This window comes from Chaetura pelagica, unplaced genomic scaffold (assembly GCF_000747805.2).
Source record: "Chaetura pelagica isolate M959 unplaced genomic scaffold, ChaPel_1.0 scaffold425, whole genome shotgun sequence".
NCBI classification, from domain to species: domain Eukaryota; kingdom Metazoa; phylum Chordata; class Aves; order Apodiformes; family Apodidae; genus Chaetura; species Chaetura pelagica.
Window position 1 is genome coordinate 1,232,508 of NW_009953205.1, and position 18,198 is coordinate 1,250,705.

Below are 18,198 nucleotides of genomic sequence, written 5' to 3' on the forward strand. Positions count from 1 at the left end.
CCATGCTTATATGATAACCATCTTCATGTCTCACCCAAGGCAAACTGGGACACAAGGAAACCACTAAAGCAAAAAACTACTATTTCCACTAAAAGCACCCAAAATACTTTCAGTGCATATAGCATTACATTATATCTATATACTGTGTATAGAAGGAACTACTAAAGCATGCTCACCAGTGCATTACATTTGTAGGGTGCATAACATGATGAACTGCTCCTTCCTAGCTGGCACATCTGTTTTCCTGTAACAGAAATATTCAAATTACAGTATTTTAATGGGGAAAGTGCTATAAAAGCAACAGACTATACACTGGTGCACGGTTTGTGAGATGGGCCTATATCTTCTTTCACTGCCGATCAGTTCACTTCTATCCCAGATTTTCAATTTTCACTTTTAAAAGTAGTAATTTCTGCTCCTTAATCCAAATACTTTTTATACAGCTGCACAACACAAATCCCACTGACTACACAATACTTGAAAGATACATTAAGTATTTTATATCTCATTCCTAATGAAAATTAGCAGATAGATAACTGATAATTACACAGAGCTGCTTCTATTATTTGGGGCAGTTAATTTTGATGTATGTAGTTCTCTCATTAATGCTTAAGGGCTCTTCTTCTCTCTGATTACGTTCTCTCCAAAACTGCTGGCCAGGCCACTTGCTTGAGGAGGGTGGAACTGCAGTGCAGCACTTCATTTCAGAGTATGTTATTCAGTGAAGGGCAGGCAAAATTACTTCACTGGGTGTTTATCCTCCCTCCTAATGGACCTAAGGTCTGAAAACCTTTCCTTGTATCACTTTCTGATGCTTAAGTACACGAGTTCGCTGAGCTATTGAGTTTGCCTGCTTTTTAGCATTGGGCATGGCACAAAGATTTATGTTGCTCCGTGTGACCATTCCAATCATCCATCACTATTAGTTACAAGAAAATCTTTCTCCTTGTTTTTAAAAGCCCTTTGAATTAGATTCCAGTATAAAGTTAACATACCACAGATAGTCAAGTGCTTTTGAACACAGAGAAGGCAAACATTCTTCAAAAACACCTTTATGATCTTTCTAGGCTTTTATGTCTGGGAGAAAGTCAAGGGACTTAGATGACTAAAGATGACTTTCCTCAGCAAAATGTAGCTACCTGCAGGAGCAGAGGGTATTCAGTCAACAATACCTTGGCCACTTCTTAAGTAACAAAAACACACCAAAATCAGACTCTAAAGGGATTTGATTTTTCTTTTAAAAGAATTGGTTGGCCCCCTCCCACTTCCTTCAGAATAGGGCCACTAACCCGTGTCAGCAGGACAAGAACATTAGCATTGTTCAAGGACAGACATACTGGGATATGCTTGCATGCAGTGTCTCTTTAATACCAGATTTTTCTGGATTTACTCAGTTTTACAGTCTGAAGAAGACTACTTAACCCTCCCATGAAAACATGGCTCTTGTGGTGTGGAAAAGCCCTCCCTTGACTTTGGCAGTGGCATACCTACAGTATGACTGCAGTCCAATTTTGCTAGTTTCATCTGGTTATATTGTAAGGACATTATCCACTGTGACCCTCTCTTTTTAAACCAAACATGTTAAGTGTATGAATGTTTCATTATCTGCTTTTACTGCCCCATCCCAGGAAGCCTCACTGCAGTAAACAGTGGGTATTTCAGTGGGACTTTATTCATCCCATATGTCAACAACAGCCTCCTGAACAGCTCTTGCTACCTGTCTGATTGTGAAGGAGTTCAAATCCTAATTTTTCTATTGCATGGCACTTAAAAGATTGAATCCTTTTATTTGGACCAGCTTGGTTCAAACCCTCAGCTTGCACCAGTCTTGCTCAGCAGAGCATTTGGTTTTCTCTTTAAATCATATTTTAGCGAATGTTGTGTTTTATAAGATAAAATGATAAATGGCCTGACTTAAATGACCAGAGGGTATCTACTTTCCTGCTACTCTATTTAAAAGGTTTCTGTGAACATTTTACACACCTTATTGTGTGACTGTGGCTGTCTAATAGCAAAGGAAACAATAGCCTCTGATGTCCACAAAGGCAGGGCATACCACACAGGTGCCATGTTTTACAACACTACTATATCTTGTCATTCAGAAGTGCTCCCTGAACAAATTGCCTGTCATATTTAAAGATAAAATCTGACAGCACCAGAGCTGACAAGTAGTCCTCAACCCTGACATCCAACACGGAGCTGAATTTTCCTAGATTCACTGTAGATGGATTTGTCTTTAGAGATTCACAGCAAAGCCAACTGCTGGCAGAGCAGCAAAAATTATTTCAAAACATTACTAAGTGTCAGACTTTATTAAATGGTTGCTTTGGAAAAAAAAAAAAAAAAGGAAAAAACCCCATCTGTGATAGCTTTAGAAAATAACTGCACACAACTGTTACATATTTTACTTCTCCATAAAATAATGATGCACAGTGTTTCTAAAAAATAGAAATTACTGCAGCACATTTCAGGAAACCTATTTTAATTGTTCCTTAGCACTGGGATATATCTACACTACAGGAATCTGTATTCTTTTATCTTTACCCCACAAGGCTCTGAAAGGTATGTACAGTAAATAGGAATTAAGACTGACACAGCCATTGCAGTAATTACCATACGGGGTGCTGGATGGTTACTGGGGAAAGTCAGAGGTTTGCCTTGGGAAAGTAACAGTCATTCTTCAGGACTCTACACCAGCATTACTAAAGGGAACCAAGGATTCACATTCTAGAGCTATGAAGCACTGGCAGACCAGCACAAACAAAGCAGGTCCTCCAGATGGATGTTAAAATCTCAGCCTGGAACTATTTTCAAAACAGCTCCTTTTTGTTTTTTGTTTTTATTTTTTTTGGGGGGGTGAGGTGGTAAAGGGACACATACACATTCATCTGCTTATGCAGCTCTTTGTAACTATTTATGTCCACATTAGATCACCCTACATTTAACTCCTTCTTTGGCCACAGGATGCAAACTTTGGCGTGTATAATTGGAGAGATTCCTCTCTTCCTGCCCATCAGACCCTGCTGAGACTTCTGCCATGGGTCATCCTAAGCCCCAGCAAAGGACTGCTGAGGTGGGAATTCTAGTTGCAGTCCTAACTTGATTTTGGCAGCCCCTTCTGAGCACCTCTTTTACTGTACATCTTGGCCGTCTCCCTCAACTTTAACCTCAGGGGTGGCTCCTCTGGTTTTCACCTGCTGGATAGAAATATCTGTTGCCATCACCAGCTGCACTTAGCACAAGAAGAAAGCAACTCCAACTTTACCAAGGTGATTTATCTAGGGATACTTCTCACTGTCTCCAACGGAAGAGCCACTTATGTGAGCTTCATTTTCTCTCTCACAGAATTTTTCCATAACATGGACCAAGCTACTAGTCACTATGCTAAAAAGCTCCCTGAGTACTCCATCATCCTGTTTCCTACAAAGCATGACTCTCTGCCTTAGGAACAGTGTTAGTAAACGCTGTAATTGTCATTCTCCTGGGCTGCATGAAATCTTATTTAAGGATGGATCTCCTATCATTTTCTCTTAGAGGCACTTTACTCGAGAGAGAACCAATCCATTATTGGAAGAAGATGTTCTGACCCCATTAGCTGGGCAGATGTGTGTTTGAACTACAGACCTCTGAGCATCCTCAATCCAAGATGAGCTAGCTCAGGCTCCTGTGTCTAGAAGGGATGCATCCTCAGAGAGCTCTTTGCATGCTGCTCTGTACCAGATGGGCAAGTGCCAAACGCACCCTGCAATGGGCAGCTGAGAGACTGGTGTGCCCAAAAGGTGACCGAAGGGAGGGAACATAAGGGTAGAGAGACACAACAAATATCCTCAGAAGCATTACTTTGGCCATAAACTTTGTTTAAAAATCAGCACTGGAAAGAAATGTTGCATGATTTGTAATTGTCATACTGGCATGTACTAAAAAATAGTGTGCAATGTGGAATTTTTTTACAAGACTGCTCTGTTCCCAGCTTGCTTCATGCATGTTTTAATTCTGACCCTCTGAGAATACCAGAAGCTGCATAATACAAGCATCTGTAGCCTTAAAAAGTGGAAATGGCATAACTTAGTCTTAGTTTGTTATTTGTGGCCATGACTCTAATGGAAGTGCTGTTGCCCAACAAGCTTTGCACTACATTGATTTTTCTTCTATCAGCTGGGAGTTCTGGTAAAAGAACAATAGATCTAATAATATCAGCAAAGTAAAGAAAGTAAGGAACAGTGAGCTCTTCAAAATAAGAAGGTCAAGCCACAATCAATTGCCAGATTTGAAATTATGTTTTAAAAAATGTATGTTTAATACAAGACCTTGTTCTATGTCTATCAAGTCAAAGCTTGTACAGTTTAAAGTTCCTGAACGACTGCTTTATCAGGTAGCTCAGAGTTAGGCCCCAGAGGTTAAGCAATAAAAGAGAAACAAAAACAACTTAACGGTTTCTGCAGCTAGTTGAACTCAGTAACAGCTCCTTAAACAGCTTTTACATTCCTGCAGTCTGAAATGCCATAAAGCCACAAGATACATTGAAAAGCTATGAATTTGCTAAGTAGGATTTCACTTCCTCTTGTTATTAGAGGTCATTAAATTTATTAGATGTTAGTAAAATCCTTGTAAACAGAAAATAGGAAGGCTTATAAAAGAGTCCTTTTCATTTTCACCCTAATAATTTTGATGCAACTAGGAATAGGACAATAACAGAAGCCTAATTTATGCAGTGCCATTAATTTCAAAATCTTAGTTACACAACAAGTTTCACACATACCTGCTGAAATGAAATATAATAGTGCGAAGAGGACATCCTATAGATCAGATGAACACTTGAACGTGTGCTGTCTCTAGTAGAAAGTGAGATTTACAAACTCTAAAATTTTACTCTTCAGTCACTGAATAATAATCCACAGTGATACAAACTTTTTTTACTTCCTTTTACCTATTTACAAACTCAAAGAGGTTTTTCTATTTTGAGCTCATGGCTTTTTAATTTGCATGGTCTTGGAATAAAAAGCCCAATACTTTAGAAAATGCTTAGAAAAATACACTTGTGGTTAAGACTGTAACACTGCAAAATAAAGACACTGGCTGAGAGATAAACCGTACACCTGCAAGTTCAGCAATGTAACTTGAGACCTTTCAGTACAGAAACAAAGGCTGACCATGAAAGTGAAAGGAGATTATATAGCAGGGCAGATAACTTTTGTGAAACTCTTATTTGTGGGGTGATAACTATATGTAACAGGGTGCTAGAGCCTATGATAAAAGGCCAACTACAAATCCCTCTCCTCAAAGAGAAATTGGTTTCTTACGACAGATTTTCTATAGAAAGGATGGGATGAAGGTAAAATTCAAAATTCAACAAACAATGCATCCTGATTAGTCTCTGCCTCATTTAAGCCAAGCTGCTCTTGAGTGCAGAGACTGAAAGAGTGCCTTATTCCCCCTGCCAAGATACCTACTCCTGACTGAAGAGGAGTGCTTGTACTCCTCCAGAAAAGGCCTCTTCATCCTTGCATCTGTTTCTGAAAGGGCACTACCGCCCTGTGTTTTACCCATTTTAAGGAAAAGGTAAGGAACATGAAAATCTAGGGATTCTTTGAGAGAATCAGAAAAAAAAGAATAGCTTAGGACAAGGGGTAATGGAAGAGGGTATTTAGACATTAGGAATATATATACTAACTGTATACTAATTTCTGGTTAAATCAACTAGATTTTTTTTCTGAAGCCATGGAAAGAATGTTCTCGGCTAAGAAATCGGATTCCTTACCTCTTGGATGCCTTGCTGATTCTAAGCTGAAGTATCTGTGAATAATGCTCTCTGTCAACTTTTTTTGGCTTGGAGACTCCCGTTCCATCCTGGCAGGGAATGACCTGGCCTTTGTTATTCACGCTTTCGTCACCTCTTGGCTGGAATCTAGTAATGCAGAATAACTTGGGCACACAGCCTTTGGCATTAAGGGAGCTCCAGGGACTATGGAACACTGCAGTGCATCTCAGCAACATGGACAGGTGCTCATCCAATTCTACAATGGCACTCTTCAGAGTATCAAATTAAATGTGCAGTAATGGTCCTTGCCTTGCTGTGACCCAAATCTGGGGTAGCTCAGACTCTAGGCTATCCACAGGCCTGAGACAGAGAAAACTGATGGTAACTATTCCTTTGACACAGTAGAGCCCTCCACAAAACCTGCTGTGAGTGGAAGATAAAAGTGTGAAAATAAGTTCCTTGCAAACAGCAGACATCACAAACCTTACTACCTTTTACTCTATGTGCAAGACACGTTTCTTTGATGTTGCCTTGTTTAACATAACTACATATGTTTCTAAATGTAAATTCTACTGCAACAAACACAGAAGAAAAAGTTTATACACTCAAATAGGTTGAGCCAGTGCTTGTAGACGCTGAATTCCTACTACTCACATAATTTAAGAGTTTGTGTCAAATGTGAGACACACCTTGTTAGTAGACACACACAGAACATTATTACATGGAGTGGAAGTCAGTCATATCCATTTGGTATCAGTACCAAAGTAACAGAAATTAATCTGTTTTCTTTACCAGCAGATTTGCAATATAATAAGCATTTAATTCAATTAAATTCAAGAATAACAACAAATTCCCCATTTTTCATTTACCTATTATTTAGTATTTACTATTAAATTGTGAGCATAAGCAGATGTGCAACCTAACTTGGACTTGCAATACAGTTCAGGTAGAGAGAGATGCCCCACTGAAGAGCAGACTCAGAGCACCTTGGAGTTTGCTCCTGTAAAGAAGCTTACCTCTCACTAGTCAGCGTAGAGGAAGCTTACAAAATTATTTTCTTGTGTAGGCATCAGAAGTTAGATGGTGTGAAAAATGTACACCTCTTCTTCCATGTGCTGCAACAATGAAGCATTGAAGACTAATGTAAAACCTTCCAGAAGACAAATGATAGACAAGCAGGTTCTTTAAGTGGTTTATTTTATAAATGTCAGTAAATGAGCAAATAGATAACACAAATTAAATATAACAATATATCTTGCAGTGTTATATAAATACTCCTTAACAAAAATTACATGTAGCAATACCAGATAAACAAGGAAAAAATATCTTAATACACAGGTTTTAAAATAATTATACCTGAGAGAATGCTATTTGATACCTAGCTTTTAAGTTTTCCCACCTTACATTCATGTTAGCCTAACAAAGAACAAAACTTGTTAACAACATTACTATTAACTGCTGAGACAAAAGGGAAAGGGCATCGGTGGAAAGAAGAGAAAGAACAGCAATGAAAGAACTGTGGAATGCTTTGATAATGTTTGGGTAATAAATGATTACAATGTTCACCAAAATAACTAGAAAAGTAGTGCTCTCAGTAAAGTACTACCAGATTGCCAAATAGACACCAGACAAAAGTGCCTACAGGTGCACAGCCAGCATTCCAGGGTGTTCCAGCAATGCATCTTCACCTTAAGAAATAGCACCCAAATACTGACAGGAGATTGTCCTAAGAGTTTCCTAGTACAGCAGTTATATCACCTTGTGGGTGTGCAGTTGACATCCTTAAAAACAGAGCTAAAAGAGCATGGATTGTATTATATTGTCTTACATACTGCACCATCTGCATATCCTCCATGGAATAATGTAATAGTTTCAATAAAATTTACCTTTCCCATTGAGAGCTCAGGGACTTGGAATGTAACTAAAAGATTGATTGGAAAGTTTAACCAAACATTAGGCCTGAAAGGTCTCTGTTTCATGAGATGTATTATTGTGTGCTGCGCAATTAAATAATACATTAAATATGACACAAGGAGGACAGATTCCAGCTCCACTTTCAGATACATCTTTGGAGAAATAAAAGTTCTATAAAGAGCATCTTTAATCTGTAACCTGAGCTGATTAACTGGAAGTAATGGAGTCATGCCAGCAATGGAGGGTTATTTATGCTGGGTTCCAGTGTCAGCAGTGGGAACCCAGCTGCACTTTTCACCTCTGCCTCAGTTTCTCTGTGTAAAGCATCCTGAGATCTTAAGTTTAAAATCAGATGTTAACCTAACTAGATTAATTTACAGTTAGATGTTAAACTTTTTTCAGTGAAGCTTTCAAGCAAAAGAACTTGGAAAACTTCTTCCCATTTCATATGTGTTTCACCTTGCTGGATACAACGAAACAGGAAAAAATGAGGACATGCTTCTAAGAATATACAGGTGATGTCACTGCATTAGTGGTTGTTTGGCTTTTTTTTCCTTTTTTATGTAGACATTCATCTTCCAGAAGAAATCAAACTTCTCAAGACATGCAGGCCAGTAAAAAGCCCTAGTCATACATGCTCAATTTCAAAGTTATGTTACTACTCAGAGAGAGAAATAAATGTATACTGTATTAAAAACAATCATCACAGCCCTTTAAATGATTGGATAGTTCAGCTTTGAATGCAGTTCAACCTAATAGAGGCTTTAATGGCTTTTGACAGATTGTTCCAGTGATCAAGGGACATGTATGAAAATAACTGCCTACCAAGGCCTGATTTGATTTTAAGAAAAGAAAACTGAAGGTTAATGGTAAACAGAAGTTGATTGTTCACATTTTCACTGAAATAACTCTATCTGACCTGTTCTTAGAAGCAGTGAAATAAAGGATAATGGAATCCTATACACCTGACTTTTTACTTTAGCCTCTAATCAAGGGGACTAATCAGACCAAGATGTGTTGGCATGAATGCAAGTATTTGATGATACGGAGGGGGAGGAGAAGAAGAATTTTTGTGACCAAATTCTGATTCACCATGGACAAGCACTGTAAAACCAGTGGAGTATGAGGGGGTGTAACCCCATAGCACAGTGCATCCTTTTCTATCTATTTTCTATTATGAATGCTATCTCCAAAGCAACAAGAAGATAAACCATAGTTTACATGTCATGTGTGAAGTGCTTACACTCAAATACCAGCATTTTAATGTGCTAATTTCATCAGTTATTTGCTGGCTTTTATTTGACATTTTATTCAGCCAGTTCTGCAGCCTTACTAAGTACAGTCTTTTTGCAATTATCTTCTGTTGTTCAGTGAATGCCCCCAGGCTAAGGTGAAAGGACAGATCAAAGTAAATGAAGATGCAAGCCCAGCCACACTGAAAGTTATGAGTCTGTTTGGACTGGAAAGGGAAGAGAACAGTGGTTCTCTTTAGGATTGCCTCCACCCTTAGAAGTGGCGTGAGGTGACAGAACCTGGCAGGTTGGGATTCCTCAGTAACACTGAATGTTGGTGTTTCTGCTGAAGTCTTTCATTACTACTTAACAGCTCCCACCCTCTAATGCCAGATTATTGTAGGGCTGAGCTTTTCACTCTGCTGTGGGGAATGCAGTGGTTGTCTTTTTTTGGACAAGGAACCTCACTGCAAACAGTGTTTTGTTTATTTGTCTGACTCCTCCCCATAGTAGCACACTGTCGTGGTGGGAGAGTTGAGAAGATGAGCCGCAGCAACTTGAATCTCAAATGGGAAACAGATGTTCAGTGGAGTTACTCAGTCCATGGAGGTGCAGTAGGACAGAGGTGGAGAGTGAAGTTGGGGACCAGGGTTTCTCATGCCTATTGCTTTAGTGGAACAACTGTTCTTCCCATCTCTGTAACCTTGGTGCATGATGACAGTGGTCAGCTTCTGGCAAAAAGCTGAGGACCAGCTGTAGAGGGCATCAGGGGGGCTAAGGAGCCAACATTAACTTTGCACCAGGTGGTAACAATTAAAGGAGAGATCCTGACCTGCACTGTACATGTTACTGCTCAATTACTCCCATATGAGTTCAGTTAATAAAGTTGTGGCCTGGAGAAAGCACATCCCTTGCACCTCATGTGCATCTCATCTCTCTTACTCGCCTCTCATCCCAGCTCAGAGATCAGCTCCCTGGCTAGTTTAATCTCTGTCACATTAGCCCAGATTCCACTGCATGACACAGGACAGATGGATCTGCACAGCAACAAAGGAGAACACACTACAATATTTTAGCCATCTTTTTCAATGTATTTTAGTATTATTTTAATTTCTTTTTCTCCCCTGTTTTTATGGCACTAGAATCCCCAAATCTGTGCCATTGCCTTCAGAAGTCCAGAATGATCTTGCAGTGCATCTTACACCATTGCCAGTGAAACTAAAACTACATCTGGATGATAATAAGATTTGGATAGTTACTATGTTGCATGTTACCCATCCTGGACAGTTTCCAGTCAGTGATCAGTCATAGCATTCTTATTTACACTTTAGGAAATTAGAATCTGCTGTTAAACTCAGAGTACAAGCATGATGCCTTTAAAAATCTACCATATTGTGACTCATGTTTTTTATTTACATAGCCTTTTACCAGAAGAAAGGACCTATAGGATAAAATATTTTCATATACAGAAATATGAATAAAGCATTATAAAAACATTTTTAATTACAGGGCATAAGACAGCAGATTTCTATCAAATATTTTAATACTACCTTTACCTTTCATCCCCCAAATGACAGACACAATAGAAGTTTTTCACTTTCTGCCAACATTTTCTGCCTATCAGTGTAAAGCCAACTCTGCATCAGATTTTTTAAAGAAAGTCTTTCCCTTGAGCATTTAATTTGTATTGGTTCCATGTTTAGTCAGTAGCTTTTGTAAAATTGATGAATATTGTCTAAAGGCAAGTGCAGACAGGCAAACAGATCTGTATCTTCTGTAATCCATTTAGCTTGACACACATGTGCAAGTGAACTATTTTACCTTAATTCTTTCATGGCTGATGAAAAGTAAATGTAAGCAAAGTCATGAACTTCACCATTTAAAAAGAATCACTGAATCTAATGTTAGAAGTTAATTTATGCTCTCACCTCTTCCCTGAAATAACTGCCCTTGGTCCTCCTGCCTCTAGACCATCCAGACTTTGCAAACAGTTGCTATACACAGAACAGCCATTAGAGGCTGTGTTTTGCAGCTCATCCAAAGTGGTAATGGGTTATCTAATGCTGGAATATAAATGGATTGCTAAAGTATCATTGCAACATGAGTTAAATTATAACTATTTGAATAAAATAAATAAAACTTCAAAGTATTTGTCTGCTTCTAGCATGCAATCCAAATGCAGTAATAATTTATACTTGATCTCTAATTTTTGTACACAAATATTTAACTGTGCTGTTCTCTGGAGGTATTCTTTGGCATTACTACATGCTTCAAATAGTTCCATCAACCTTACTCATGTCTTTGCTATCAACTCCTGTGAGCTTTGGAGATATGAAACCTTCTTATACTTCTGTATTTCAACTGAACTCAATCAAGTTGATGTGAGATTGGAATACAACACAGAGCATTAATCCTCTTTAACCACTTGATTATTGGTATTTTGCCAGTGAATCTTAGGTCTGATCCATTCCAAAGGTGTTTATTTGTCTATGTCATTGCCAACCATGGTTTAAACAGGTGCTATCTGACTGCACTGAGGCTACCACTAGCTTAGCTAATTCACTAGCTTAAATCCTCAGCACAGACAAGACCTAGAAACATGTATTTTCCAGAATTCTATTATTGCTGCCAGCAGTCTGCTAATATAAAAAAACCCAGTGTTTTTTTTCACTAGTGCTGGAAATAATTATTTGCCAATCATTTTTTAATAGCTATGCCTCCACTTTAGCTACGAACTACAACATTGATGTGCCTTCTCTACCCTTTATGGCTGTCAGATTAATTTCAATACTGTGATCCCCATGGTTTCTAGCAGTGCTTAATTAAACACAAAATAATCATAAAGCAACAGCATAAACAAACAAACAATCCCCTCAAATGCTGTGTTAACAGAGTTACATCATTAACTTGTTTTAATTCATCTTTCTCATTTCCAAAGTAATATCTGTTTCTGAGAGAATTGCCTTTTCAAAAGCAGAATTCCCACATCTTCAGCTAGCTTTTCTCTAAGTGATCTCCAAAGTAAACAGTATTTAGTGTGGCATTAATCCAAATATATGCTATTTGCCCACTGGTAATGGCAGCTTTAGCTAGTACAGGGAAAAAAAAAACTATGCCCATAGCACAGTATTTCAAAATGTTAAGAAATCTGTGCACATGAGACAACAAATAAATGTGTGGATCTATGTTACAATATAACCAAAGCTACTAGTAATTTATTCTTCAGAGAGTCTTTATGTTCTACAGGGTGGCTAACAGTTTTAGCAGAAGTCCAGTACTCCAATGAAAATGCTTGATGAGGGTCTTTTTACTTTTGCTGGCAAAGCTGTGTCAAAGGTGGTAAGAGGTACAATCTCTACTTGATGGAATTGTCCTGGCAAAAGCTGGTAGGTGTGAACACAGTTTTGTACCACTAAAACTGATTTTTTTGCTGGCACAGCTTCTTAAGCTCCAGGGAGGTCTGGCATATGTCATACAGTCAAAAATAGCGTTTTGGGCAGTCCAAGCCTCACCCACACACAGAGCACTTGGCCAACACACTACACTGGTGTGCTCTGGGTAGGCCTGGCCTCAGCACTGACTTTTAACAGAGATTAACACAGGAGGCATATTCATTTCTTGGTAGCAAAGTCAAGCTCTGAGTCTTACTGGTTTCTTTTGTAGTGGTAAAAGAGAGTGCTGTTTCACCAGAATATGATTTTCTTCTGCTTTTTATGGCAAAGGAAAAGGCATAAACCAGCTCAAGTTAAAACAACAACTTAGCCAAATGAAAAAACTCTCTCATTCAGGAGTGCCCTGTATCGTCCAACACAGAATTGTTCTTTTTATAGCATGTTATTGCAAAACAGATCACAAACAGTGTGACTTCTAATAGTCTTCTGGTTCTGTTCTCAGAGATCTCACTAGGTCAACACAGATGTTGCAATATCCAGCATCACACAACTTAAATCTGTTGTCAGGGGACTTGACACCCCAAATGAAAACTCTTAGGTTCATCAGCTCTTTAGACAATGCACTGGGAAACCTGGCCTCAGAACAGGATTCACAGCATGCAGAAACAAAGCAGTGGTACAATTCTGAGTTCCAGGGAGCTCAGGAAGTAGATTCACACTGTACATGTCTCCCAGTACTATTCAATTGCCATGAGGAAAACCAGCAGGAACGTCTGGGAGCTATGTCAGGATGCTCCTCATCTGAAAAAATACTCTAACCCAAGAAGGGACTGGATAAAAGACTTTCTCCACCATCTCTTGTACCTCTGTTTTAGTGGATGAAGAAGTCACTGTACTGTGTGCACAGCTCCATCCTGGAGGTATCCAGCAGGCTCACCCCAAGCAGACCTGTCATTTGGATGCCCAGATCATGGATTCTGCTTTGTGGCAGGTGGGAGCTAAGCCTTACATTGCTCAAACCTGCCAACCCAGAGGCAGTTCTAGACATTCAAGGAAGCTGAAATTTAGACATCAAGGGAACTTGTGGAAACACAGCTAACCATGGATGATAGGGTCAATGGGATTTAGAATGGAGGAGGAAAGAACTGAGGCTGGTGCTCTGGCTTTAGGTCTTAAAAGCCACCATCTTCTGTAGATTTGGGGTCCTGGTCTTTTTTATCTTAACACAGTGACTAAGGTACTGTCTGATGACTAGTAAAATCTGCAATTAACACATTAAATAACACATGATCAAGAAATCATAAAGCTGAAAAGATTTATGTTAAACTAAAATGCCCACATTATGAACATCAATAATTCTAGGCTGGAAGGTCACCTGTTATTCTACCACTGAACAAACTTTTGTAGATAAGCAATTATTTCTTCAAGATCATATGGCAGAGGCATGTTGCAATCATCATCTGTCCAGAAGGGATGGCATTCTGGTTTCTGGTCTTCTGGCAAGGTCTCTGCTGCTTCTGACTGGCATCTGAAAAGGAAGGAAAGCAGATGAACTACTTAGGTGAAACTGTATCAAGAAACTGAATACTCAGCGAGGATAGATTTGTGCATTAATTTAAAGAGAAAGATGATAATAAAAAAGAAATACCACATCTTGTGACCAAATGGATTGTACATTTACAGAGAAGTTGATTTCTGTTGTAGACTTTTTATTTTCTATAGGGATTTCTCAAAAAGCCAATCACAGAGAAAACTCAGTTAGTGTACCTTTATATGGTGAATTATTTTTTCATTATCTCAGCTGTTATTTAAAGTATGTGATTAAGCCATTATCAGATTTAAATGTTTGCCAGTTTCCAATGTATTACTAGATTATTGAGAAAGATTAAACTGAATTTACTGCATTAAGGTCAGGGGGGATAGATTAAACAATATTAAAGAAGTCGGACTAGCTTTGTAGATTCTGGAGATTTACAAGTGTATCAACCTGCTCAGCTCTGAAAAAGGCAATATAAAAAGAGAAAATTCTATAAAGATACATGGAAATGGAGGTTAATAACAACTTCCAATGATGAATAGTTGGGCAAAACTTCAATGAAATTAAATTAAGAGGTGAGTGTATGTTAGTCTCCAGAGAAAATGTTCAAATTACAGTGTTTTTTATTAAATGGATTATTCATCAATACTAGAGAAGTCTAATTATAATATTCAGCTGAACTGCAACCTGCAGAGGAAAGTTTTATAAGTGGCAACCATCACATACATCTCTTAAGAACAGGCTGTAGTACAATATGCTGCATCAAAAAAACTGTTACAGTTCAAGGAGGATTTCTTTCCCTCAAACAACTTGTTACTGATTAATTACTTCATGTTTCCAATGGGGCAAGACAAAGAAAAATGCTAAGCATCACTATAATTGTACTGCATACTGAAGGTTTACGCAATTCTTCAGAGATAAAAAGCAAATTGTAGAAACACTTTTATGTCCTCTAAGATGTTTCTTAAAATCCATGTTCTGTAAAGCACATAATTTAAACACATATGTGTCTGTCATCTCTGTAAAATGAACTTGAAAAACATTGATACATGCAACTTCCTTGTCTACACGGTCAGCCTTCTGGAAGGGACTGTTTCCAAATGAAAGATGTCTTCTTCTCTTGGGAATTATTAATGGCAGTGTAATCCCCATGAGAAAACATACTTCAGCTTTACACCCATGTTGGTGTGTGGTTAATTGCTGCAGCAGCATCCTGGGCACTCAATCCATCGTACATTACACTACAAGGACAGTATTAACACATAACATTCCAATATATCTTCAGCTCTCCACATCAGCCCCTGATAATAGCATCTGTTAACATGCACTAAGTACTATTATGTAGCACATCACTTCATAAATAATAAGATTAGCCGACCTCAGGGCCCTGGGAAGAGTAATGTGTTTAAATGTTCTCATTATTTATTTAAAACAAGAATTAAAGGAACAGAAGCTACTTGTGACAATCCTCTTAGCATAAATATTAAACTGTTTGCATTGATAAGCTGCACTGTACAGAATAACAGAGGATTTGTTTTGCCGGCTGCTTTGTAATAGTTGTTAGAGCAAATGCAGTTTAGTGTATGAGTTCTGAGAGGTACTTAACTGATTGTGCCATCATGTTCTGAAGACATTTTCCAAATTATATAAAGGAACAGGAGAAAATTAATATGCAGGGAAAGCTGAAACTAATTACAGCATAACTCTATAAGGCTTTTAAAATCTTGCTTTATTTTCTGTCTTGGCACAAAATAATACACACAATTTGCTGGGTAGTATAAGATATTCCAGTTTAAACATTTCAATCTAAAAGTGGATAAATTAACCATGTAGAGATTATTGCAGATGACAAATCAAGAAGCTCAGCTGGTAAATACTGCAGGAATATTATGTGGTCTACAAAAATCAACTGATAATATCCTCTCTCACATACATCTGCTATTAACTGCAGAATTTTCACTGAGAGGAAAAACGTACCAACTTTTAGCTTCTTCACCATTTCAGAGTCCTAGAGTCTTTTTCTTTCTTTTTTTTTTTTTTTTTTTTTTTTTACTTTTCCTTTCTCTTTTTTCCTTTGCTGTCTCACACAAACAGATTGACCAGTTTTCCCCTCGCATCCATGGTTTGGGCATTTGTTGCTGTAAATGGGGCAGCAATCACAGTCACAACTATTGTAGTTGCTACATTCCCTTCTCTATTTTTCTTCCCAGCAGAGCCACCTCTGAAAGGTCACCCCACAACTAAGCCCATGCTTTAACTTCCAGGCTATCACGGAAGTTTTAGCCATATCATTTTCCATGGGAGGGATTAGAGGAATAGAAGTGTGTCAGATCCTTGGACTTTCTGCACAAATCTGATGACAGAAATGCATCTGTGTACAGCAAAAGTACAAAAAAGGAGAAAGCAGTGCCTCAGTATTCCTGCAATCCAATGGCCCCTTTGTCTTTCTGTCCAGGATTTCTGTTGCTTTCCTGTATATATAACAAGGAAAGCAGTGGATGTTGCATTTCCACATTTTGTGAGTCACCTCTTCTGATCAGCACTGTAATCCCTGTGCCAGGTCCACTGCCACCCAAGTCAATGTAAGTTGCTCATATCTGAAGGTATGGGGCTGGGTTCTAAGCACTCACTGCTGCACCTGGCAGCTCACGAAGCACTTCACCTGAGTGGCACCCACTAGCCTGAGTGCAGCCACCCAAATAAGGGCTTTCTGACTCAGTGTGCAAGAGCAGTCCTTTCCAGATGAGAATATTGCTATTTACATTAATAATGTTCTGTGCGACAAGTTGTGGCTACAATGCTCTTTAATTTGTAGCAGAGTAACAAACCTGAAGACCCTGCAAAAGGTTAGCAACATTTTTAACTGAAGCAGAACAATCAAAGGCACTTAAGTAATTGCACTGAGTTGTTTCAAATTCCTTTGTATCTGGAAAAAGTTAGCTAACATAAGTTAGCAATGATAACTGGGAATAAACAGAAATTCTCTCTCTTCCCAGATATAAAAGAATTCATGAGGCTCCACGTGGGAAACACTGCAAACATCAAAGTATGATAGTAATGGGAAAGTACCAAGATTTATAATATTGTAAGTTAATTAAAATATTATATATTAAATTACAATCTGCTACTTGAGTTAATAAAGTCAAATCTGCAAAGGAGAGTATATCTGAGCTGTGTATGTTGCATGCACAAAATGTATTAAGAGTGGAAATAACACATGCTCTGAGATACAGAACAGATGCCAAATCAAGTGGCATCTTTCATACCTTATTTGTAGCAGAACAAAAAAAAAGTGCCATGATATATTTCAGAGCAATTTAGCTCTGACATATTAAAGAAAGAATAATTTGTCTAAAGATGTGCAGAATGCACAAAACTCCATGGTCCCTACCATCTTGCTAAAAACAACCAAGACCTGTGCCAGTTCCAATTAAAAAAAGCTCAATTTTAAGGAACAGTTACTGTTGCAGTGCCCATTCCCCCTCCCTCTGTCCTGCAAACTTCATAGATTTCTGATCCCCTTTATGTCCATTTTTGCCAAACAGACTTTGCTCTTTATTACGTTTAACTAAGTCACGCCAAACACTTGCATGTCTATTTGTATGACAGCACAGGAGTCTTTCCCTTGGAAAATGGCTGATCTCCCCCTGGGCAGGTGCACCTGCATGGAGACAGGCAGTTGCCTGGCTCTGGCCCCCTGGGCTGCACCGACAGTTTGATGATCAGGCTGTCAGCTACATTAGAAAACACTGATCACAATGCTAAAATTAACCAAGCTAGCTAAAGTGTGTGTTAATTATGAGTATGCAAGCAGTCAATAAAAGGTTAATGCAAAAGTCAAAGGATAAATTTATTTCAGTATTGCATCACTCTACTGACTAAATGACTAACATTATGCTTTGTTTTTAATCGATATATTTTACAGTAATGTGTGAGCCATTGATTTGAAAAACAGTCTTCTTTCTAACAGTTAAGGTTTGCAACTACTAAGTATCAATATACTTAAAACCCTTTTTTTCAGAGCAGATACTGTTTTGTTCTGTTGTCACCAACAGGAATACAAATAAGCCAGAAGGCAGCCTCAGGTTCTGCTGATGAATGTGATTAATGCAAATAAGAATTATTACCTAGGAACCTAAATAAGGAACTGTGAAATAGGGTCCCTGGATTCCATTGCACTGTTTGTCTACTCCACAGAAGTGTAGTCAAATCAGATCAATAGGGGTCAATTTGTGGCTCAGACTGCACAGGCGTGTTAAGAGAGAGGAGCTGATGTCAACAGACCTGTTTCCTAGATGGTACTAATTTAGCTGCCTATCCCTGGCACTTCAAAGACCAATGGAGATTGTGTTGAACTTCATAAGG

At 38.4% G+C, this 18,198-nt stretch overlaps 1 protein-coding gene across 1 annotated transcript in view; it reads right to left on the bottom strand.

Annotated features, from left to right (window-relative positions):
* Positions 1 to 13,679: 13,679 nt before the first annotated feature.
* Positions 13,680 to 18,198, bottom strand: part of FTO (fat mass and obesity associated) — a 186,316-nt gene continuing 181,797 nt past the window's right edge. The window contains exon 8 of the mRNA XM_009997471.1: positions 13,680 to 13,824. Coding sequence (XP_009995773.1) covers positions 13,680 to 13,824 — 145 coding nt within the window. The remainder of the gene's footprint in view (positions 13,825 to 18,198) is intronic.